General features: G+C 32.8%; 2 protein-coding genes and 1 long non-coding RNA gene across 4 annotated transcripts; 1 reads left to right on the top strand and 2 right to left on the bottom strand.

Annotated features, from left to right (window-relative positions):
- The first annotated feature begins 7597 nt into the window (after positions 1 to 7597).
- Positions 7598 to 9813, top strand: LOC125846740 (uncharacterized). The gene is made up of 3 exons (XR_007444388.1): positions 7598 to 7725; positions 9249 to 9496; positions 9572 to 9813. It is a non-coding gene; the product is annotated as an uncharacterized LOC125846740 (long non-coding RNA).
- Positions 9814 to 12217: 2404 nt separating this feature from the next.
- Positions 12218 to 14076, bottom strand: LOC125846732 (protein COFACTOR ASSEMBLY OF COMPLEX C SUBUNIT B CCB3, chloroplastic). Of its 2 annotated transcripts, XM_049526322.1 has the most exons (3): positions 13947 to 14076; positions 13835 to 13869; positions 12218 to 12906 (listed from the first exon to the last, which is right to left on the bottom strand). In XM_049526322.1, exons 1-3 carry the CDS (start codon positions 13987 to 13989, stop codon positions 12406 to 12408), a joined length of 579 nt encoding a protein of 192 aa, XP_049382279.1. In that variant the 5' UTR covers positions 13990 to 14076; the 3' UTR covers positions 12218 to 12405. The 2 variants fall into 2 exon arrangements, with proteins under 2 accessions (XP_049382279.1, XP_049382281.1); XM_049526324.1 differs by lacking the exon at positions 13835 to 13869 and having other exon boundaries at positions 13947 to 14062.
- Positions 14077 to 17262: 3186 nt separating this feature from the next.
- LOC125846706 (pentatricopeptide repeat-containing protein At2g17140) lies at positions 17263 to 21861 on the bottom strand. Its single transcript, XM_049526279.1, has 3 exons — positions 19380 to 21861; positions 17994 to 18324; positions 17263 to 17519 (listed from the first exon to the last, which is right to left on the bottom strand). Exons 1-2 carry the CDS (start codon positions 21815 to 21817, stop codon positions 18252 to 18254), a joined length of 2511 nt encoding a protein of 836 aa, XP_049382236.1. The 5' UTR covers positions 21818 to 21861; the 3' UTR covers positions 17263 to 17519; positions 17994 to 18251.
- Between the last annotated feature and the right edge of the window lie 4028 nt (positions 21862 to 25889).

Below are 25889 nucleotides of genomic sequence, written 5' to 3'. Positions count from 1 at the left end.
TAGCCTTTTGATCCAAAGGGGTAGCCTATGAAAATATGAGGTATGGTCTTGGCTTGGAATTTATCCTTATAAGGTCTTGGAAGAGTATGATAACACAGGCAACCAAAGGTTTTCATATGGGAATAAATTGATTTAGTTTTGTATAGCAATTCATATGGACATTTCCCTTTCACATGAGAGGTAGGGAGTCTATTAATGATGTATGTGGCACACTACACACACTCACCCCAGTATCTGAGAGGTAGTTTAGACTGAAAAAAAAGATCTCTGGCAGTTTCTAACAAGTACTTGTGTTTCCTTTCTACCATCCCATTTTGTTGTGGTGTGTAGGAACATGTCTTCTCATAGATAATTCCCTTTGTTTTCAGGAAAGTTGAGGTTTCTGTATTGACAAACTCAAGTCCATTGTTAGTTCTTATGGTTTGAACACAAGTGTTGAATTGAGTCTCAATCATGGACAGAAAGGTTTTGATAACTCCTAAGGTGTTACTCTTACATGTTAATAACTGAGTCCATGTACACCTACTATAATCATTAACAAGAGTGATAAAGTACCTACAATTATCACGTGTCACCTTGTGGTAAGGACCCCATAGGTCTATGTGCACCAGTTGAAATATTTTGGTAGAGGTATGGGTTTACATGTTAATAACTGAGTCCATGTACACCTACTATAATCATCAACAAGAGTGATAAAGTACCTACAATTATCACGTGTCACCTTGTGGTAGGGACCACATAGGTCTATGTGCACCAGTTGAAATATTTTGGTAGAGGTATGACTGATGTGAGGAAAGGGCAACCTTTCTTGCCTTGCCATGGGGCAAATGTTACAAAGGAAGGGTTGTTTGGTAGAAAACTTTTCAGGTATAGACTTAATTTCCCTCATCTTCACAAAAGGTACATGTCCAAGTCTATTATGCCACAAAACATTCACATCATCACAAGTATGAGATTTAAAAGAAGCAGAAATATCAGGACTCTTATTGAGTGTAACACAATGTTGAGTACATTTACTATGTTTACATGAAGAAGCAGGAAAAGAAACAGATTTGAAACTGAAAACATCTTGATTTGATAGGCAACCAGAAGTGGAAGTGGTTGAAGTGGCACATACATCACCAAAATAAGTGGACTTCATCAGACATTTAGAATACAGAAAATACAGCCCATTTTTTGCCTTACCAATCATCAGAGGCCTCTTCATCGAAGGGGCCTGTAAAATGCATGAGGATTCAGAAAAATACACAATGCTTTTAGGCATAGATTTTGAAAGACAATTAATGGAAACAAGATTGTACTTAAAGGAAGGCGCATACAATACTTCATGCAGAACAATGTTTGATGCAAAGTATCACACTACCAATTTTCACAACTTTCACCTTGTAACCATTTGGTAAGGTAATCAATAAGGGGCTGGGAAGGTAAGTAATGTTTGTTAAAAGTGTTATGTTAAATGTCATGTGATTAGAGGCTCCTGAGTCAAGTATCCAAGAGTCAATTTTATTGTGAGAACATCTGCATGATAACTTGCCAAATCAATTAAGGAAGTACATCTTATCATACCTGCAAAATTCACATTACCACCAGAAAAATCCATGTGTTTACCATTGTCTTTCTCAGCTTGAAAGTGTTGTAGCAACTCCACAAACTGAGTATATTGTTCTCTTGTCAAATGAGGTCTTGTCTCATCATGAGTTCCCTTGTGCTCATCTTCCCCTGAACAACCATTACCCTAGACATCAGCCATAAGACATTTGCCTTTGTTAAACCTAGGATTCTTATTGTTGCCTCTGTATCCATTCTGAATAGATGTGTTTGCATTCTGATTGTTTGTTTGTGGGTAGCCATGCAACTTGTAACATTTGTTCCTAGTGTGCCCTGGTTTCTTGCAGTAATCACATATAATTTGAGGCTTGTTACCAATGTAGGAAGCGGTCTGAGAGTAATTAGTTCTGAAATTGGGGTTATCTGTAGAAGAGTAATTTGATCTCATGGACCTAGGAGTACTTGCTCTTGCTGAACCATTTGCATTAAAGGTAGCAGATTCCATGACCTTCTTCCCTGAGCTGCTGTCATTTAGAGACGCAGACTCCATGAACATTTGAGTATTAGGCTTAATTTCTCTCTATTTTTCATCTTGTATCAATAAGGAAAAAGTTTGTGCTAGAGAAGGCAATGGATTTATCATGAGGATATTCCCTCGAACTACAGTATAAACCTCATTCAATCCCATAAGGAATTGTATCAATCTCCCATCCTGCTCTACCTTGAACATGTTATCCTTAACTCCACAAATGCAGTTACAGTTGCACTGAGTTTTGACATGCAATATGTTCAATTCTTCCCACAGCCTTTTCATCCTAGTGTAGTAGGTAGTAATGTCTAAAGTTCCATGTGACAACTCATTGATTTCACGTTGAACCTGATATAGCTTTGCACCATTTGTTTGATCGTATCGATCTTCTAACTTTTTCCACAATTAGAACGAATCAGAGACATATTCCACACTTTCTGCAATTTCCTTTGACAGAGAATTGAGAATCTATGAAGTAGCCATGTCATCATATCTTCCCCATTGACGGAATCGTGATGTACCTGGATCGGACCTTTTACAATCACCATTGATAATGCCCAGCTTATTCTTAACTGATAAAACTCTAAGAACACTTCGTTTCCATGATTTATACCCTACTCCATCAAAAGGAGCTTGAACCAACGAGGCACTTGGGTTATCTGAAGGGTGCATATACAAAGGAGAACTAAGATCTTCACTACCAACACCATTGTTGTTCACAGTATTATCATTCGAAGAAGAACCACTTTCAATCACCATGGTAATTCAATTAAAAAAAACTCACAAAAGAGATGAATCGATCTGAGTGAAGAAATGCAGCGGAAAGTAAAATGGATCCAAAACTCGATTTAGAAAACGATCAGAATACAACACAGGAGCAGAACAAAAGACGAAGACAATGTATGGAAACACAGGACCAGAACAAAAGCCGAAGACAATGTATGGAAACACAGGAGCAGAACAAAAGACTAAGACAATGTATGGAAACACATACGAATCAAAATACCTCGCGCTCTGATACCATGTGAAGAATACTCCATAACCATGGCTTAACCATATCCATAGACGCAACTGGAGAGAAATCAGAGAAGATAGAGAATTGGGGAAAAACAACTGATTGATTTCCATTATGAAGATAGCACATATTTATACAATGAGAGAAATGTGAAACTCTAACTAACTAGTGAATTGACATGCTAACAGAAAAGTAACAGAATCGAGAATTGACTAACTAACTATTCTAACTAATTAATTGATTATACTAACTAACTGATTAGATTAGCATTATAATTATTAATAGCTTTTGCCTTTTTTTTATTTTTAAATGTAAAAAGATTCAAGATTAAGTATGAAACTTTTTACGCTATAAGTTGTTTGTTAATTCATAGTATAGTAGTTTCATGGCCACCGGCAACTTTCTCACTTTTAATTTACTAGACACAAGTGCCTATGTCATATAGTATTTGTTATTTTTTTGGTCTCAATATAAATAAAATTTAGATAGTCAATTAAAATTTAATATAATTTTTAAATATTTAAAGTTGTTAATTATTATACTTTTTAAATAATATTTGTTATTTCCCTTGTCCCCAATATATGTAACACAAATAGAATTACAAGAATTAATTAAATATTGTTAATTATTGAAATTTACAATACTTTTTAAATAGTTTTCAAATTAAATAGTACATGCTATCCCATATATAGTCTCTTTATTCCCTTAGACCATCTCAAACTCACCTCTATTTATTCTTTATTCTTTATATTTGAAGAGTAAAATAGAGAATAACACCCCCTTCCAGCCCCCTCCATATTTACAGAGTTGGCTTCTTCTCGATTTCACTTTCGCAGAGATTTGTAAGTCTATTTGGAGTAACCATTTATGGAGAATCGTCAAGAAATCTCGACTAAGATATCTCCCAAACTCCGTTGCTAGATTTTCTCTTTTCCTGATGGTCGGTATTCGATCTTATCTCTCTCTCTTTTCAACCTGATTTAAGAACTCATGGGCTTGAGTTTTGAAATTTCAATTTACCTTAGCTTTTTCCCTATAAATAACAGGCTCTTGCATTCGTTTTGGAGCAAATCGATTTTCAGCTATCACTACACACAAAAAGGAAAAAAAAAAAAGCATTCTCTTAGAAATATCCAACTTTTCCATGGATTTTTGTGTGTTGGTCAAGTTCGAAATAGATCCAAACTCGAGTTCGAAACAGGTGAAAAATCTGACTCAAATCTACTTATTTCGCTGTTTCAAACATGGCACATATTTTTCTTAGTATAAATTGATGTTCGTTCTGTCTCTTTCTATTGTGTATTTTCTTTGTTTTGGCTTTAAATAATAGCAATTAATACGTGCAAATTTAAAGTAATATGGCGCAAAGTTTTCACTTAGCTTATTTAACGCTTAAATATGAATGGATTTGAATTGATCTTATGCTTGGAAAATATGTACGTGTGGTTTAGCTCCTTTGAGTCGGTGGGAAGTTCATTAGTTGCAAAAGGTGTGTATTTTCTTCATAGCTTGCATATTTTTTTGGAAGTCAAGATTGTTATCTTTGCCTATATGTATTCTTGTTCAATATTATCTAAAGTTAAATCACAGTTACAAATCTCTTTTTCATTTCTCTATTATACATGTACACTCAGGAGCGTGTTTGAAGTTGCAATATGACTCCACCTCTATCCAAATTAGAGAAGCGACTAATCTTGCATTTAGCTCGTGTCTAGAATGATTTACTCATTCCAAAAGAAAATCTCGCACTTCCTCCTTATCTCAAAACTTTACATTTTTTATGCATACATATGTGTTGGTTGTTATCTGTGACTAACGTTTTATACTTTCTTTTGGCACCTATATTTATGTTTTGTTTCAATTTATGTTTGAAATTATGCAAACTAACTAAGAACTTTAGCAAATCTAGTTGCTCACCTTCCCCTCCTTTAGATACTGAGTTTAATATATTAATTTCGCTTAGAATAATGACCTTTAAATTAAGCTTTTTTTGTTGCTTAACTCGTTTGTTAGTTTGAGAAAGCTTTATTTTGCAAAGAAGTTGGACCCTTTTTATGATGGATATGTATCAACCCTTAAACCCTACTTTTTGATAAACTAAGGTCTTTAAAATATAACTTTTCTAATACTTTCCATAAACTTTTTTTAAGGTTAAGAATAAAAAGTGTAAATTTTTGAACTCTACGGTGAAGCATTTTTTAAGAATTTTAAAGGGGCAGTTTGTATGTCTTTTGTTTACTTTTTGGGAATTTTGAGTAGGCAAATTTGAAGATAAAAGGCTTTCAATTGGTTAATAACTTATATTTTTTATCAAGGCAAAATATATTTTTCGATATCTTTAGCTTTAAGATTTCCTCGTTAATTCAATTTCATAAAAAAAAATTCTTTCTTAAACAAAAGCATTTGACTTGGCCACTTAATTTGAAAGTAACAAATTATGCATATTTCATTTAAACTCCTTTTTCTTGTTAAAAATCAAGTTTAAACTAATTTAAAACCTCTAAAGTTAGATAGGTGTTTTATTTCTTTTTTCGAATCTTTATCAGTTAACTACCTCTTAGGTTGTAAAGAGACAACAATATGGGTAATCAAATACGCATCATGCAATTTATTTTTGAAATTTTTGGTTAGTTAATTTCACTTTAATTTTATTGAATAATTTTCTAATTAATTAATTTTTGATTGAGCTTTTCTTCTCAGTTTTTTCTCTGTGGCTAATTAACAGGAAATATTGCTCCTCTTTTTCTATACATGGTACCAATGTAAGCATAATTTCAACAACACTTCTTAGCAGTGGTGTACGCAAAAAATTTTCTAATCGGTGTCACCATTGAAGGGATAAGAATGGCTCAAGGAGAAAATCAATGAAGGTTTTTCTTCAGGCCTCCGTAATGAAGATATTCTTTTCGAAATAAAATAGAATAAATGGGCAAAGCCCAAAATAAAAATATATATATAAAAAAGAAATAAAAAATATACAAACGTGACAAATAAAATTAAGTGAATCTAACGTAAATTGATTAACTAAAAGATAAGAAATTATAATATTTAGTATATACTTTCAAATTGACTAAAATTAATTCTTAAATCTTTCCTTACTTCAATCTATAATTATATAAAACCAAAACATTGACAACTGCTATGATAATTTTTATTTCCGTAAATTTGATCATCATTTTAAAAGAAATTTTTACGTAATATGATAAAAAATAAAATAAAAAATCTTGGTTCACTTTCTAGGTTGTTAAGTTTCTCCTTTTATCTTCCCTTATTTGGCAACAACATTGTTAACTTTCCCCTTTTAGAGCTTGTTTGACATTGGTGTTGGGAGCTTAGAAGTAGTTTATTTTGAGAAAAGAAGTTTCTTTTTTTAAAAAAAAATTTAGGTATTTGGCAAATCTGTAAAATTGTTTTTAAATAGAAGCAAAAATATTTTTTGTGCAATTCGAAAGAAGCTTAAAATTTCTGTTTCTTAAAGAAAGCAGAATGTAACAACCCTCTTAGTCGTTTTATGAATTTTACCCATTTTTCTAAATTTAGCCCTTTAGTAGCTTTTATAAATAATTTATGACTTGTGAGAATGAGTGATGTAATTTTCAGATTTAATAAAGGAGTATTTTTATTGCAAATAATAATGGAATTTTTTTTAAAAAAAATAGAATAAATGGGCAAAGCCCAAAATAAAAAAATATATATAAAAAAAGAAATAAAAAATATACAAACGTGACAAATAAAATTAAGTGACTTTTTCGAATCTAAACGTAAAGGACAATTTTTTATCTTTCTTAACTAAATATCATAATCCACTGCTATTTTAATTCAATAATTAATTTATGAAACAAGTTGTGAGATAAAATAATCCAGCGATGAAATTCATAACTAATTTCATTATTTTTTTGTGTGAAATACTACCTTCGTCCACTATTAGTTGTCATAGTTTTCTTTTTAGAGTCAAATTATAAAAATATTGACTAACAATTTACAATGTATTTTTCATCATATTAATATGCAAAACATTGCATTTTATAGTACTTTTCGTATAGATTTTGAATATCTAAATTTTTTGTTTAAAATATTGAATTAATGTAATCTAATTTAACTTTGAAAATCAGTCAAATTAACATTTGAAAAAGGCAATATGACAAATAAAAGTGGACGGAGGGAGTAAGATTTATCAAGCATTAATATGCGGGGCACCAATTGTGAATAATTTTTATTAATTAATGATTTTATACTTTTGCAGATCTCAACAGGTATTGGCTTGGGTCTAGGAATAGTTTAATTTAATTTTATACAAATATGTCAATAATGGTCAGATATCAACAAGATATATATATATATGTGTATAATTGAAGATGAACATTTATAACTTTCTACTATATTAGAAGCATGGGTAGCAGCATGTCTGCTTATGGTTATATTTTAATTTACGAAGGGTATTTTTGTCATTTTAGTCATATCCTTGCTTCCATCTTTACTCCACGTGGTAATATAGTCACAGCTTCACTGCACGTGGCATTCATGCCAGCTCCATCTTAATGCTCTCATATATCCATTGATGAAGAGGAAGATAGAAGTTTCTGCCCTGCACAACCTTAGGCTTCCCATCTCTCAGTGTAACTTCAATTTTCAGGTAATTTGTTGCTTCCCTATTCAATTTTTGGCTACGATTTCTTAGTTCTTCGGATGCTTTCACCTCCATTGTGTTTTGGTTTTAATTTTTTTCGATTTAGTTTTATATATATTGTGATGATTTTAGTTTTATATATATTGTGATAATTTTCTATGGTTTCATCTAATCTCTCAATTAATAATAGTTTCCATGTTCAAGTTTTATGTGCTAATGATTCTATGGCTATAGAGATTTTTGTGGGCTACTATGCACGGGGTACAATACTTTACGTTGTTGTGATCAGATCTTCTCAATTTTGTTTTTCTGTTTTTCGATATGTATCTCCTTCATTTTTTGATTATGTGTTCTATTTAGTGCTTGTTGTGCTTTTGTGTCTGATTGTTTGGGTTGGAGTTCTCTTTATGTGTTCACTAATATTTCTGCGTTTAAAGAGAAAAGTATATTTATCGTCCTTAAATTTTGTTGATTTTCTATGTGCGAAAAACGAAATCATGGGATTTCATTTTTACTTATATTAGCTAATTGATTGTTTGGAGTTCTTTGTGATTTAGGGGAAAATAAATTATGAGGTTATTTTTTTAATTCGTAATTTCCGTTATATTCTTTGTTGGTTTAGGGAAAACAAGCATGTTACTTTTGCATATTTCTTATTAAAAGTCAACTATTGCTCTCTAGCTCTTTGTAAAAATTCTCCAAAGAAGCAGCCTCTTTCGATTTCAATTCTCTAATGTAGGTTCTTAATTTTTTTTTATTATCTGAAAAGCAAATAAATTGATGTCTTATCCGGTGTTTCCGATTCCATCAGAAAGATTCAGGAAGAAAGTTTGAAATTCTAAACACGAGCCTTAAACATAGCATAAAAATGAAGTTGTAATCTTGCCTAAAAACGTCATGAATAACAAATTTGCCTCTTGTTTCTGCTGAGAATTGGCATTTATCAGAAGTTAGGACCCTTATGTGGGTAGAATTTGACATAAATCTATTGCGCCAATATCCTTGCAAATGTTCTCTATCGTAATTTTAGTTTTTCGCTTCAATTTCCTCTTAATTTGCGAGTTGTTGTAGTGCATGCTTGTTTGTTTCCATTGAATTATTTGGACTTATGGAGTGACTGTTTAATCTCCTGCAATTTGTTGTTTCGTTAGCAACTTTAGTTTTTATTATCGCCTAGCTTGAATCTCAACTTCAACATTTATTTACTATTTATTCACACTTATGCATTGTAATTCTTCCTCGGTTATGATTAAAATTAAGGACGTATATGCTATCCTTCCCTTTTCTTTCTATTATTCGGGAAGCCTCAGGTTTGTTGTACTAACTTTTTGCAGGTTACAAGATCCAAAACTATTACAATATGTGTTCTTGACTTCTATATTACAGCTTGTGTATACATAGTTTTTTCTTCTTTTGGACTTTTTCCTCTTTTGGATGCTCTGCACGATATGATTTGGGCTTATGGAAAATGATATATGGTTTTTGTGGACTTTGTTGTTGGATTTTTGAATACATTTTCATTTCACCAGCCAACTATCAACTACAATTGGAAGTGTTCTCTGTCAATTCTCAAACTTGGCTTTGAACAACTTTCACACAGCAGACCTAATAGCTCCAAGCTTCCGACCAATTTTAAATAGGATCAACTCCTAATTGTGCTTGATCATATATTCCTTCAAAATCCGTCGAGGGCGTGGCTGAAATGATGTAACATTCACTGTCTTTTGAACAAAGTTGAACAAGAATATGCACAATATCGATGCTTTAACAAGATAAGGTATGCCACAGCTAATCATACTTCATTCTTACTACACACTACATCCATAAATTACAACACTTCTCTCAACTACAGGTATTTTGTCAACTACAGCGTGACAACAAGATGACTGCCACCATCATCTGTTTTGCAATCTGTGGAAATCATCCTCCGTTAAAAAAATGTAATTATGAAAATAATATGCATACAACACATAGGCAGCACAATCGTCTTAAATATAATATATAAGCAACATATGTGTATATATGAGCAGCCTTTAACTAATTTGCCGCCTAATAGTACTTGTGACATTTATCGTCTAATATATATTGGGCCCGTGCGCGCACGGGCAACGCGTCTAGTCAACTATTTATAAATATTAGTATTACATATCTATTTTATTTTGTGGAGAAATTTTTCTTTTGAGCTTTACATGTCAATTCATACTTGTGTGTGTAATATAAAAAGTCCTTTTGTGTCAACATATTTCTTTAAACTTTCAATTCTTTCCACACTATAAATAATGAAATTCACATAGAAAAGAATAATAATTCAGACTAGAAAAATATTATTACAATCGTACTATTTTATTTCAAATATTGTTATATGTCGTAGTTGTACTTTCAATAAAAGAAAAATAACTTTTTAAGTCAAAAATATTTCTACTGATTAAGTAATAAAACTCCAAAAGAGACGACAATTATTTATTTTAAAAAAAATTTAAACTTAATTTAAAATAGATTTTAACAAATAAATCTTTTTTTAAAATAGCCAAAACAATTAATTAAGTGGTAGAAAATAGACAAGCCATAAATGAATTTATTAATGGAATAAATTGACATAAATGAATTGGTTTTTCTTTGGGAAATTCAACTAAGCTAAACAAATATAATGTTAAGAGTTAAAAATAAAANGCAAATAGCCACTATAATAAATTTAATTATGCTCCATAACTATAGTTTGCATATTTACGGGTCGTAGTTACAGTTTAAGCGGCCTCGTTTGTATAATTTGTGAATTTGTATAATTCACGAGTACATTTGTATAATTCAGTTATTATTGTATAAATTCGAAAACACGAATTTATACCATTACAAACATCAGAAGTATAAACAATTATACAAATTATATTATACAAAAGTTATACAAATTACTCCCTCTGTCCACTTTTAATTGTCATGATGCGCTTTTCGAAAGTCAATTTGACTAATTTTTAAAGTTAAATTAGATTACATTAATTCAATATTTTAACAAAAAAAATTAGATATTCAAAAATTATACGAAAAGTACTATAAATTCTATTTTTTTTGCATATCAATATGATGAAAAAATACATTCTAGAATATTAGTCAAAGTTATTATCGTTTGAATTTGAAAAAGGAAACTATGACAATTAAAAGTAGACGGAGGTAGTATATTATACAAATTCCGAATTATACAAACGTGCGAATTATACAAAACTAAAAAGCTAAGCTGCATAATTATAGTTAAAAGTAGGTCGCGAATTGTAATTAAGACAAACTATAGATATATTAACTAATTAACTAGTATATGTTTGCTTATACACATAATTTTCCTAAAAAAAGATAATATCATATAGATAAGGGAAATTTTAAAAAAAGCAAACATTATGTAATACATGGTCTTGGAAAGAGCTAATTTTAGAAAGAACTAAATTTGGAAAGAGTTAAATTGAGGTTTGTTCAAGTTACTCTTACATTTTGAGTTTTGGGTCAACTTCAAACGACCATAACTTTCACTACGAGATGAGTTAGATGACCCATAAGGTATCAAAGATCTTTGAGTCCTCTTTCCAAAGCCGCCGAGTTTGCTAAATTTCGAGTTCAGATGAGGGAGATATGCCCGTTTGAGTGCAACATGTCTAGTTAAGGGAATTCATCCGTTTTAAGGAGAGGTGTTTTGGTCTTCTCCTTACCCCACTAGCCTAGCTCGTTTTTTGTTAATCCTTTAGGCACCTAAACTGTTTGGAATTAATTTTAGTCATTCCAAAAAGCGCTTAGGGTTTTGAGAGGAGTTCAAGAGGAGAAAAGAAGAACGTTCAAGACTCTTGTGAGCTTTGAGGATTTTTGCCAAAAAATTGATTCTTTCGAGATATGTAATTTTTCATAGTGATGGATTAGTTCACCCTCACGCCAATCATGAGTTTCCTTATTGAATTCGTCCATGAGATTTCGTGTATTGAGTTCTTGATGAGTTTTCTTGAGATTTTGTTCTTCATTCGTTATTAATGGAGTTTGATGAGTTTTTGAGGTGAGGGTTGTTCTTGAGGAATTTTGAGTAGATTTTTGTTTACTTGTGTTGGGTTAATGAATCTAAGAGAGTTTGGAAGAAATCAATCGTTAGAGTGAAGGACATATATGTTCTAATTTTTGGACGACAGGAGAATCAATGTTCCAAAAGTATGACGGAGGATATCTGCATACCATTTACCATAGTTTGGGGGTATATTTGTCTTTTTTCCCTTTATTTTTTAAAGGGATGGAGGGGAAGAGGAGGTTTCTCTCTTTTGTAACAATTGAAAACTTCTCCCCTTCAAAACAAATTCTACCAAGACCTCACACTTTTCTATCCTCCATACCACAGATAACATATACATAGAAGATAACTCACACTTTTTCATCCTCCATACCACAGATATCATATTCACATTCACATACATAGACGATAATTCAAAGGGACAAGGGATCTTTTATAAAAATATGTTGTATGTGCTCAGGAAAATGTAAAAATTGTAAGGATGAACCACAAGCTGCACTGACTCCAATTATACAAAATAGGGATCCTAGTAGTTAACTTTCATCTGGACAGATTTTATGTGCAATTGAACAACTACAAGACAAAAGGATTTCTTTCTCTATATTCCAGAAAATTCTAAAGGAGAGAAGAACTTTTGTAAAATGCAGCAGGAGCTAAACCTGTTTTTGAGAAAGGAGGACAAGCAGCCCTTGAGGGCCTAGTAAAATCTCATTAAGGAAACTGACTAATCCAAACCAAACGACAGGAGTCACGTCAACTCCAGCGAGCGGAGGAATCAATTTTCGTGTTGTGACAAGAAAGGGCTCTGTTGGTGCATAAGCTATGACATAAGGGAACTTGCCAACTGGAAGCTTAGGATACCAGGACATGACTATTCTCAAAATGAACAGAAAGGCAAATGCTGATAGGAAGGGGCCAAGAAAGCTGATTGCCAGTTTTGCTGTGCCAGGGTCTAAATCTAACAGCACCAATCTTTGCATCAGTGGTGATGAAGCATGTGAGGTATCAATCGCACTGCTTTTCAAGACTTTAATAACCTCTTCTGAACTGAGAGGACTTGTTGGAATGTTTCCATTTGACTGAACGCCGTCCAGATAAGAACATGCTCTTAACCTTTGTATATCTCTTCTTCTCACGGGTATTAGGGAGTTTCCCTGCAAAGTTGATGAACTTTGGAAAAGTTAGCAAATCACAGAAATAATAATGAGACCTAAGATAATTGGCAATGTTTCTGAATAGGGATGTATCACTATCTTTTCTTCTTATTCTATTGGAGAGCAATAGAAATTACATGTGATCAAGTCTTGCCTCAATTTAGACTAAACCCTGTTGGAAGCGGTGGCAGAGCTAGGATTTTTAATAAGGGGTTCAAATATGAAAAATAAACACACCAACTAACCGAAGAAGGTTCAACATCTACTATATATCATAAAAACTAATTTTAACCATGTATATATAGTAATATTTTCCGCCGAAGGGGGATTCGGATGAACCCCTAACAGAAGGCTGGCTCCGCCTCTGGTTGGAAGTTACTGATGGTGTTGTAGAAATAATACTGTTTCATAATTCCATGATAGAGCTATCGACTTGGAACAAATTCAAGTTCACAAATAGCAGTCAAGGGAAAAGGACACGAATTTCTGAACATTAAAATGAAAAATTACCTTGAGAAATTAAGTTGAAGATATGATACTTTTTGATTATTCCATTTCAATGTGGAACAAAATTGAAGAAGAATTTGGAACAGCAGAATTGCCTAAGTGGATAGACAGTAAATTCAAGGTAGATATATGATACTATCCCTATCTCTACTTGCAAGCATACTGTCCATCAGTGGCGGAGCCAGAATAATTATGAAGGGGTGCCAAAATATAAAGTAAAAATGTATAAGCCCTGCTATCAGGATAGAGAACATACAGCCTCAAGCAATTTTTGCAACTCCTTAACCATTAAACTAAACCTTCAACTTGTATCAAGAAAGCGGAACAAACTACATAGCGAAAGACCTCAAAGGGGTTTTTGGATTGAGCCATTTTACCCTATTTTGCTGAAATTATAGAGAGAGAGAGGGGATGAACTTACATTGGTATGTGAGTGTAACAAAGCAATTGGGTATCCTAAATCAAAGATTCAAGAGTAAGTAGAAAGAGGTAATAAACGAAAAATCTCAAAAAAGAGAAGAAGGGGGGATTACCATTCGATAGAGGTGGCCTGCAAATAAGGGAAGATATTGCCATTTCTCTCTCTCTCTCTCTGAGAAGCTCTTCAGGATATGAGAATGATATTAGACACACAAATTTCTATATCCTCAACTTGGTCCCTGCCCTTTTCAAAACTTACATTGCATCCTTCACATTTAATTGACACTTTTTATTTAATTTTTAATAGTTCAAAGGACATTTTTTTTGTTTAAATATCACAACTTACCTCAAAAAAGGTAGATTAATTTAATTGAGAAGAAATATTTTGAATGTTCTATGATTTACTTTCGAATTAGTAAAATTTTAAAATTTACTTTTATAGTAGCTAGTAAAATCTTGTTTAAAATTTTCTCCCAAAAAAAGTAAATTCTTGAAATTTATTTTGAAATAGTAAAAAACATGATATCTACTCCCGAAGTAGTAAAACTTCAAAATTTACTCCGAGGAAGTAAAACTTCTACATTACTGGTGAAGTAATAGAACTTCGAAATTTACTCTCAAAATAGTAAAATGTTAAAATTGACTCATAAAATGGTATAATTTTGAAATTTTCTCCCAACATGAAAATGACTTGAAAAAAGTCTAAGAAATACTCTAAAGCAATGTCTTCTTGTATTTGAGCAAAATAACGAATTATGATGAACATTTAATATCAAGCATATTTAAATGATCAAGTTTAATTCCTGAAGTGAATGAGGAAATAACCATAATTTACCTCCTTAAGAATCAAAATAATAAAAGATAAATATGTTATTTTAATGTATGAATGTCACTGCAACACGTATCTATCGTAAGTATAACATCTTAGTCAATTTTATTAGGTATCATTCTAAGGCCAAAAGAAACATATCTTGTAAAATGATTTCTACTTTAAAGTTTAACCATATTTTTTTTAAAATTAATATATCGTGTAAATAGGGTCCACATTGATATATTGTGATTAGTTATTATTGATTTTTTTCAATGAAAATAACAAAATCACATTTTTCTTTGAAGGATGTAATAATAGTATGATGTCACTTTGATACAAAATATTCGGATGTTAATAGACATTTGAAGTGTGAAGTTTAGAACTCAATATTTATTATTTATTTTATTATAACAGCAGTATCTATGCAATATATGGTAGTAGTATACAATTAATAATTAAAGGCTACAAAAAAGCTAATTACTTATTTACAAGAATCATGACACTAGTAGTGTCCAACCAATATTATTGACTATGAGGAATAATTTGAAAGCTCTCAAAGAGGTTACATATAATCAAAAGTTCCCGAATAGGTTAATTATACATTATACAGTTCATATATTGGAAGTTGAAATTTTTTTTAAGGGTATTTTTTATTAATAAAAGTTTACGGTTAGTCGGAAAAAAAAAAGAGTTAATTGACCGGTTACACTATTTTACAAGCTATTTTTTATAAATTTGTTTTTAGGACTACCAAAAGTTATAAACACTATGTGCTTGGTTGCACATGTTTTTCCTTGAGAAGTGGGAAGTAAGAAAACACACCTAAGACTAAGTGTCACAAATACAAAATAATCCCAGACCGAGTACATTTGTTTCAAAGCTAGAATGTTGTCTAAAATAGTAAATGACAGGGAATGGAGGAAGTCAGACATCACTCTGAACACCAAGTAGCCCATCAAGACTACTTTCGGAAGGCACAACCTCGGACAAAGAATCAATCAGCACACATGTAACAAGTGGTAGTATGAGTATGAGAACACGTATACTTATAAGGCATCATAGACCAACCAAGCATTTCATAAAAAGTAGAAAAATATACATATCTTAGCTAAAACATATTCCTCAAATCCACTATCTCACGAACAACGAGGAGAAGATAGCTAACCAAAATCATCCGATAAAATAGTACAATAACATCAATTAAGATAAGATAAGTGCAAGATAATGATATGCAATGCAATGCAATAGCCATATGATATGCACCCGCTCCACCAATTCCTTGCGGGGAGCTGAGACTTGTAGGGGATGATTCGCAATTCGCGGAGAAATATTGTTGACTTTCTAAGGAATCTTTTTCCTGTCCGCACATCAGATGTGTCTTAGACATGAGGTTCCTTGCTCTTCGTCATCATCCCACGCGCCTCTCTCGCTCGTCTCTCTCCTCACTGTTCCAATCTCATTCACCAGATTTACAAATATATATGAATATCAGTTACATATATACAATTATTATCTACATATATACATATACAATTCGATAGCTATACAAATACAATTCACCTATCTCCTTCCTCTAACATGTAGTTACGAATCGTAATTAACAAATTATAACTATGGAGCCTTATTAAGTAATATTTAGTGGCTATTTGCGAAATTTCCTCATTTAATATCCCCGCCCATTTGACACCCTTATATGTGTATAATTTCATTATGACTTATAATATAATAATCACATATAAACAGAACTACACAAAGAATCTTATTTCCCAAATATAAATAATTATTAACGATTTGACTTGTAGGAGATTCCAACCATTATACTTTCTTACAAAAGAGACGTGGATTACCACCCTTAGGCAAATTTTGTGGAGAGGATGCTTCAACCCAAACACAGTAGGAAGATTGGAGTTCATTGTGATCCTAGAAAAGCAAACAATTCTTTTTGCTAATTTATTTTCAGTTAATGAACAAATTGTCAATATTCTCCAAGTCGTGAGTCACTACAATGAAACTGAAAGAGGAAGTATTGACTGGACACAATACTTGGACAGGAAACACAATATAGAGATCTTGCCTCTCGTCGCTGCACAATAGTGCATAGTAAGATAGTTCATAATTGTATATAAAATGTCGTGCACCCAATGGGACAATGTTAAATTAGCAATCTGCCTATCTCCAACACTGCTGATTTTTCCTCCCAGAGTACACCCATGTCTGGGTTCTCACTTTTCTGGTTCTTCCATAGGTTCTCCAATGGTAGATTTTGACAAGTTCCCCTAGTCACTCATAATGTTTCCAACATTCCATCATAAGTGAATAATAATTTTCTGTAAGAGCGAAGATCAATCAAGTTTGAGAGTGAAATGAAAATGTAGCTTGAGAGTGAAAAAAACATACAGAGAAGATACTTTCCCAATGTCGATGTTCAAATACCTTCTGAGGTTCAGTGATTCACTCAACTATTGGACAACAGTTCACAGTTCAGCAGAAATCTAAAAAGGATTAAAACTTGTTAGGGATTGTTAAAGAATTTATGCTTCCTTGAATTTATTTAAGTCAGCTTTTCCATAGCTACTATTTGACACACACCTATCAGGACTGCTATCAGGACTGACAAGGGGGAAGGAATTATAGAGGAGACAGCCGAGACATAAAACCATCACCTGATCATTCTTTTTTCTTCAAAAATAGTCTTCAAACAGTGAAAATTGAGAGACGTGTTTCATATTGGTAACTATGGAAGCAGTAATATAAAACTTACAATGGATTAGCACAAGCACGTGATCCAGTCATCAAGAGAGCAATATTCCACAATTAATGTGGGCTCAGACTTCTAGACCCAATTTGGGGGTTTCAGCTACTGCAGTTCCTTCAGCTGTTTTGAAAAAGGATCACGTGAATGAAGTGCACAGCAAGAGGGAGGGGAGTATGAAAATGAATGTTGATGGTGATGTGTGGGACAAAGGGATCAAATAGAATATTGAAAATATGAAATATGTAGAGGAGAAAATCACTGCGTAAGAAGTTAATTCGGAGAGATGTTTCTAGTGCTTCTCAAAATAAATTGGCCGGTCAAAATTGAAGAACCCATATATCAAAATTAGCTACCTGATGAAGATTAGCTAACATTTGAGTTCTTTCACCAGGTAGCTAAAAATATTAGCTAGCTAGTAAAAAAACTCAAATAGTTCAATTTTCATGTATGCATCTTCTCTATCAAATCAATCTCTGGGTTTTTAGTTGAAAAAGGAAGAAAGGAAAAGGAAGAATCAAACTGAAGTAGGTCCAAAATATTAAATTAAGGCCAGACCAGGAATGAAGCAGTAGCAAAAAAAGTGACAATGACAACCTTTATAAACTGCAAACAGTGATTCATTGTCCTGTATTGGCACAGATCTCCATTTGCTTGTATCAATGTCAGCCCCAATAATCATTTATGTCTAGAAACTAGATAAGCTTCCTTTAACTGGAAGCATTGTTTAGCTTTCAAGAGGATCATATTTTGCTACCAATTCCCTGAACTCACAATCCACGATCGCAAAGAAAGAAACATCCAATTAATAGTTTCTTAGTCATCCAGAATACCATATTTGGGAGTTTGAAGAGACTATATACTTCCTTGACCCCACCCTTTCTGCACCCGCTTCAAATTTTTCAAGGCTGCTGCACTTCCATCATCTCTGTCAAAACAGGATAGACAGTTCAGGGGATATCATGAAACACTATGAAGAAATTTCACGAAACAATTAAAAGAATATTCTATCAAGAGGCAGTTTAGTCAAGGTATCACATAATGGAAATCATAAGATTCATAGAGCACCACATCTTTTGTATGCTTTTCACCGTATGTATACCACTTGTATACCAGGGTTCTCCATAATCAGTAAATTATCACTTCAACGGGAAAGTAATGGAAAAGGACAGAAGAAAGAAGGCAAGAAATGAGCAATGAGAATGACAGAATCCATATTCCAAACTACGTTGGCTTTACCCTACCAAGTTTAGGCTAAAAAGGTAAGGATGACTCATACTCATGACGATCCTATTAACCAGAAGTGCGACACTTTTTCCTTTTCATATTCTTCTTCCACAAGATTTATATTTTTTCCTTTAAATAAATTGACATATGACATGATTTCTCATAGATCCAAAAGTTCTACAACCTAATCACTTTAAACAATGTTGCTAAAGGTCATTTATAGCTCTCTTAAGCTCTGAGATCCAGTTAAAGCTACGGTACGAAAATTGTTGCTTAAGTAGTGTTTTACCGTAGATACTAAGGCAAGTGACTCATCTCCTGTTGGTTATATCTTTACGAGGGCAAATAATAGACAATAAATCTAGTTAGTAAGTTGCTACATCATCTGTTAAAGAGTGTTACAAATGTAATTTAGTGATTATGAATAAGATTATTTGTTTTTAATAACCAAGGTTTCCAGGCCGACTTACACGCACCTAAACTAATTACATATATATTTTTTTTAACTTTTTTCCATTAGCAGTTTTTCATCAATGCCCAGTTTAGTTCTGCTTTGCGCTTAAAGCTCCAATAGACTTTGGTGCTTTCTTCCCTATTCGCTTTTGATTACTCTGAGATTACCACAGGTAAAAGCAGCAACCTAGTAAACTCAATGTATTCACTTTTTGAGGTACAAACAACTAAGTTTCTAAATAATAGAGGACCACCAAATCAAACGGAAAAGTATGATAAAGAAGATGAACTTAAACTCCTTACCTGTGAACAATTGCCTGCCAACCATCTCTGCCATATTTACTTCGCTTCATGTGATTTAACTCCCTATAGTTTTGATAAGCTTTGTTATCCACCTTACTTTCTGAAACCATCTCTAGCATCCTCTCCGTTAGTTCATCTGCCACATGCTTTTGTCCCAATTTATTTAAGCCATCAATAACTGGCATGAAGGATGCAGGATCAAACCCATATCCTATGTGCATCATCTTGATGAGAATATCATGAGCACCTTCTAAATTCTCCACCTTACACAGCTTGTCTATAAGATCTTTGTAAAGGAAACTTCCTAGATCAAAGTGTTTATCTATTGCAGTTTCCAGAAATTGCTTAGCTTCCACGATTTCACCTCCAGCAAGAAATTCATTGAACATCAGTGCGTAGAGTGCTTCGCTGTGACCACATATACTGGAAGCTATATCAAATACCTCTTGAGCTGGTCTGAACTCACCAGTCCTGCAATATGATTTAATAAGCAACTCAAAGGTATGCATATTAGGAATTATTCCTTTCTGTAACATTTCATTCAAAAGAGGAATCGCTTCTTCAGTTCTCCCAGATTTGCATAAACAGCCTATCATGATATTGTAAGTGTAAACATTTGGAGAAATTCCTTTTTCTCTCATTTCATCCATCAGGCCACACATTTCGAATATTTGATTTTTATTCCCCAATCCGAGTATCAAAGAATTATAAGTCCGTAAGCTCTTTTTACAATCTTTCGTCTCCATGTCCTTTAAAACTTGAAATGCAGATGATACCTTTCCTCTTTTACACAAATGATGTAAAATAGTATTGTAAATAATTGAATCAGGGTACAACTTCTTTCTCATCATCTCAACAAACTTCTTCTTAGCTTCATCAAGGTTCCCTTCTCTGAATAAACTGTTAATAATGGTTGAATAGGTGATCAAGTCAGGCAGACATTTCCTCCCATTATCATCTTCGTTCACCAAACTCATAAACGAATTTCCAAGATCACCAAGGGCAACACTTCCATGACTCCACATTTCACTCACAATTTCAACAGCTTTGTCCACCTCTCCAGTTTGGCAAAGACCATGAATCACGATGTTGCAGCTGACAGTATCCAGGCCATAACCTCTCTCATTCATCTTCTGCAGTAACTGTTGTGCCTCTGATACTTTCCCTTCTTTCCACATGCTATGAAGTAGAGTATTACAAGTGTATTTATTTGGAATGCATCCTCTCTTCATCATCTCGCACAGAATATTCTTTGCCTCAGTCACTTTACTTTTTGTGCAGTAGCCATGGAGTAGAGTGCTATAGGTAACTGTATCTGGGAATATACCATCATTTATCATTAAGCTCATCAACATTTTCGCATCACCAAGCATCCCATTCTTGCAGAGGCCATCAATCAAGATGTTATATGAATATATCGTGGGATCTACTCCATTTTGGGGTAATTCTTTCAGAACTGTTTGAGCCTCCAAGAGCTTTCCATTCCTAACCAGTCCACATAACCAGATATTGTAGCTCTGCACATTGAAGAAAATATCATCTTTCTTCATAGATTCTGTCAGTGTCCTTGCTTCTTCCAGCATCCCTTTCTGACAAAATCCCTGCAACATCAAATTGAAAGTTACGACATTAGGCCTTGGCAATCCGAATACCTCATCTATTTGCATATCTCTGAAAATTCTCGAAGCTTCAAGAATTTTCCCGGAGTTGCAAAGAGCTGAGATCCTAGAATTGAAGGTAACAACATCAGGAAGTAGCCCGTCCTCCCTCATCCTCTCAACCAACCTCTCAGCCTCATCAACATCGCCTTTCCTGCAGAAACTTGCTATGAGAGTATTGTAGATTATGACATTAGGACAAACATTCATCATCTTCATTGTATCCAGAAGTTTTAAACCTTGTAAACAAAGTCCAAATTTGCAATAACCACGAATCAAAATCCCAAAAGTGAACTCATTGGGATGACAGCCTTTGTGAGGCATAACATCAAACAGTTGGCGGGCATCTCCCAAACGATCGGAATGACACAGCCCATGAATGAGAAGATTAAAGGTATAAGTAACAGGGGAAACGGAAGCAGAAATCATATCTTGATACAACCAGAAGATAAAATTGGGGAAATTAAATTTGAAAGATTTATGTATAAGAAAATTGTAGAGTGAGAGTTTGGGTGGTGGGTGATGTGAGCGAGTAGAACGAAAAAGAGTAATGGCGTCATGAATGTAGCCATGAGAAGCTAGGAGCTTGACAATGGTGTATTGAGAAGGAAGAGATATATGATGAGGGGAGAGAGAAAGGAGGAAAGAGTGAAGTGTGTGTATTTGTGGAAGCATTTGGTAACGGAGGAGGATGCGGGTAAGGGGAAGAATTGAATGGAGTGGGGGATTTGGTGTAGAGAGAGTGCGTCTCAACAGTTGCCATGCCACCTTGCTCTTCATCCTTCACTTGCTTCTTCCTCACATTGCTATCTCTATTCCATTTCTGTATCACAAAACAGTGTAAAACACCATAACTTGACCTAGTATTTATTTACTAGAAGCCTCCTATTTGTGAGGGCAAAAGGGTCCAATTTACTCATCTACACAAGCTTGTTATATTTTTGGACCACGGGTAGAGGTAGGGGTGTTTGTCGTTCGGTTTTGATTGGTTATTGGTTAAAATTAAAAACAAATCAATTTAGTTGGTTTTTAAAATTTTTAAAATCAAACCAAATGAAAAAAAATAATTGTTGGTTTGGTTCGGTTTGCTGAAGTTTTTCTGATTTTTTCGGTTCAAAAGTAATAAATTTTTTTGAGAACATATGTATCTCGATAGACACAAACACCTAATACATGAACAATGCACTAGAAATTTATTGTCGGTTCAATTAAGGAATTAAGCAATACTAGAGTTATTATTACACGAACAAAGTGATTCAATTAACAGAAAGTGTGACTATCTTATGTGAGGTAGGGGAGGTAAAGACTAAAGTAAGGGTGTATAAAACCGAATCGAAAACTGAGTCAAATCGAAAAAAAAAACCCGACTTGTGGTTTGGTATTAGAAAAAAAACCCGACTATACTTGGGTTGGTTTTAACTAAAAAAAGTCAACCCGAGACCAAACCAACCCGACATTATATATATATAATTTTTAAAATGTATTTTATATATAAAAGTATTTACTTTGATGTAATTTCTAAATACTTATACGTTTTCAGAATTTTTGTCTTTTAACATATTTTTTCAAGTTTTTTGAGACTTAGATTTTGAATGGTCCAATAAAGATTATAGTCCATAGATATTAGTAACTCTGGTAAAACTCAATTTGAAATTAAATCAATACTAATGCTAACAAAATAAATTAATTCAACACTAAAAATGACACGATGTTGAATATTTATTCTTTAGTTTTACATTGGTTTAGACATTTGAAATACATAATCTAATTTTAATTTTTCTTTAATGTTTCATCATATAATTAATACTTATTAGACTTATTATAGCATGATTTAGTACTTTTAAATTATGATCATTTTCATTATGACTTATCAATTTGCAATATTTATTTTATATGATTTCATTATTATTTTTATTGAATATTTTAGTGTCATCACTCAACTCATATTTTGTGTTATTTTTTTAAGAAGCAACTTAGATAGTTGTATTTTGATTGGATCTATAAAGAAATATTTGGAGTACAAATTAATTATATATTTGTATGAATACTTTACCGGAAAAAATCAAAAACCTAAAATAACTTGAGGTTTATTAGTTTGGTTTGATTTAAAAATTAAAAATTTCGACACAAATGGTTTGGTTTGGTATTTGAAAAACCCGAATCAATCCGAGGTTGTAAAACTCGAAAAAAACCCGATTTTTATTAGTTTGGTTTGGTTTATAAGTTTAATTTTTTTACACAAATGGTTTGGTTTAATATTTGAAAAACCCGAACCAACCCGGTCATGTACACCCCTACTCCTGGGTGTCCAATTGGATACCCTTCGTCGGAAAATTCAGTTATATATATAGGCCAAATCTTACTTTATATTGATATATTAAGTATTTTGGACACCCTCAACAATATTAATGAGCCGTAGCTCAGTGGTAAAAGTGCGCCCACTGCCTAAGAGTCTGTTTAACATTGTCATTGCGAGGTTAGACACTTATTTTTTTTTAAAGAAATGCTTTTATTGCAAAATTAAGTGTTTGGCAAATTAGTAAAAGTGCTTTTAAATGGACGCAGAAACAAGTTATTATGTTGTTGGGGCTAAAAAATTCTGCTTCTTAAAACAAAAAAAAATAATTTTCTCAAGACCTTGTGGAACAAATTAATGGCAATGGGGCGGGACGGATGCGGGGTGAAGTGGGTTTAAGGGCTAAGGCTATGCGGAACTGGTTAAAGTGAGTTTTTTTAAAACTAATGCGGGGCGGAGCGGGACTGCGTGTATATGTGATTTTATGTGGGTTTAAACATAATTATAAATTTTTACATGTTATAAAAGTGATAGAGCATTATTTGTTAAGATAAATTCTTTAAAGCTACAAAAATATTCAAGATAGTAAATGAAAATGGTTCAATAAAAAATAATTCAATTTCTTACATGTTTTCCAATTGACCTCTAAAAAATAAAATTTTAAGTCACTACCCTATTAAATTAATACAACTTAATGAAAAAATAAATTTATTTTTAGTATCAAACTTAACTAGAAAAAGAAAATATTAAAAATATTATGCGGGACGGGTTTCATGCGGAGCGTGTCTATGCGGGACGGTTGAAAATGAAAAATCTTATGCAGGGCGGGGCAAATTAAATTTTGCGTTTTAAACTCAACTTGCCCCGCCCCCGCCCCATTGCCATCTCTAAGTAATAATCAGACCCACAGAGATCTTGAAGATGATCAAAGAGGAGAGCAAAAGCAGAAGTTTTGGTTGAAATTGAGGATGGAGAGGTAGTTTGTAATAGCGAGGCCCTGTAATTTTCAATAAAATATGTTAGTTCGACCAAAATAGATGATGAAATAACATATCAAGAATGTTTACTAAAGTTCTTTGACCCCCCCCCCCCCCCTAATTTGATATATTCTACTTCACGCAATTCGCGGTTCAATAGCTAGCAATTAATATTTCACGATCAAGGGTATAATAATATTCTTTCTAGTAGTGCTTCTTATTTATCATATTAACTATTGAAATATGATTAAAAAATAATTTCTATTTAATAGGCTTCTTTCCGTATACCTATGAATTTAATTAGATTTAGAATGATACATTGAAATAATTCGTTAGATTTTCCAATATCAATAGATTGATAGTTTCTTTCTTGTATCTTCACAAAGGAAAAAAGATCTCGAAAAGAGTCCAAAAATAGTATGCCGTTAATTACTCTCCTAATTCTATTGTATGTGCAAATTATCTTTAACGAAAGCCTTTTTTCCCCACTTAATAGAGTCTTAAAGAAAATATCTTTGAGAAGGGGTGTATTAGTTGTCCCAGGGTAAAGAACTAATATTGGTCGTTGGCATGCCCTTGGTAAGATTGATTGATGCGATAAGGGGAATTTTGGCGTTTTTCATTGAATTTGACCTACTTAAGAGGGTTGCAACATTTACATGTGTTATCCTTACATTCTCGACGTTGTCACATTCTTATAAAACCTACCTACTCTTCCCACTTTATTCATCTCTTCGGCTTCTCTCTCGCTCTTGCCGCTTCGTTTATGTTCAGTAATAAGGTTAGTTCTATCTATCCCATTTTCTCTTTATTTTTCCAATGTATGATCATTGTTATTCTTCTTTTGTTGAATTTTTATGGTTCTTCTTCTATTTTTGCCCCCTCCCCNNNNTCCCCCCCCCCCCCCCCCCCCCCCCTTTTTCAGGAAATTCCTTTTCAAGAATAAATCAACTTTTATTGGTGGGCTTATCCTCTGTATACTTGTGGTTAGGGATGTTCACAGTTTGGATAAAAATCAATCTAGATTAAAAAATCAAATCAAATCGATTAAATAAATAGATTTTATTTGGGTTTGGTTTCGTTTGATTTTAGATTTGTAAAAACTAATAGTATTTGGTTTTGTTAGAAAAAATCGAACAGAACCGACAAATTATATATATATATACATGTATTTTATCATTATACATACATAATATATTACTTTTATAAACAATTTTAAAGATCTTATATATGTTTTCATCAAAATTTATTTTTATTTTCTTATGAAAGCCAAAATGTTCAAGACGAGAACATTTATCTCATTGGTTTCATGTATATGAGTGTCTATGACAATTCTTGGTGAGACTAAAAAGGTCATTGCCTCTTCCTTCTAGGACAAAATGGTGAATTTTGAAGCTTTATTCACATTAATTTTAGTAATCAAAAGTTTGGTAACGTTAGACGTTCTGACTGTTTTTTGTTTCGGATGGATTGTTGTCACCTCTTTTTCATTTTGAATGAATCATTTCTTATATTTTTGTGTATCAAATAGAAACAGATAACAACCAAACCGATAAGTGTATATTATATTTGATTTGGT

Source organism: Solanum stenotomum, chromosome 12 (genome assembly GCF_019186545.1).
Source record: "Solanum stenotomum isolate F172 chromosome 12, ASM1918654v1, whole genome shotgun sequence".
In the NCBI taxonomy this organism is placed as follows: domain Eukaryota; kingdom Viridiplantae; phylum Streptophyta; class Magnoliopsida; order Solanales; family Solanaceae; genus Solanum; species Solanum stenotomum.
Note: the sequence above shows the minus strand (reverse complement) of the source record. Positions and strands in the feature narration are given on the sequence as shown.

Coding starts and splice junctions, on each gene's coding strand:
- LOC125846732 (XM_049526322.1), bottom strand. CDS start 13,989: ATGGCAATATCTTCCCTTATTTGCAGGCCACCTCTATCGAATG. Junction 13,870..13,946: donor CAGGCCACCTCTATCGAATG/GTAATCCCCCCT, acceptor TCTTTGATTTAG/GATACCCAATTGCTTTGTTA. Junction 12,907..13,834: donor TGTTACACTCACATACCAAT/GTAAGTTCATCC, acceptor TCAACTTTGCAG/GGAAACTCCCTAATACCCGT.
- LOC125846706 (XM_049526279.1), bottom strand. CDS start 21,817: ATGAAGAGCAAGGTGGCATGGCAACTGTTGAGACGCACTCTCTCTACA. Junction 18,325..19,379: donor TGGCAGGCAATTGTTCACAG/GTAAGGAGTTTA, acceptor CTGTTTTGACAG/AGATGATGGAAGTGCAGCAG.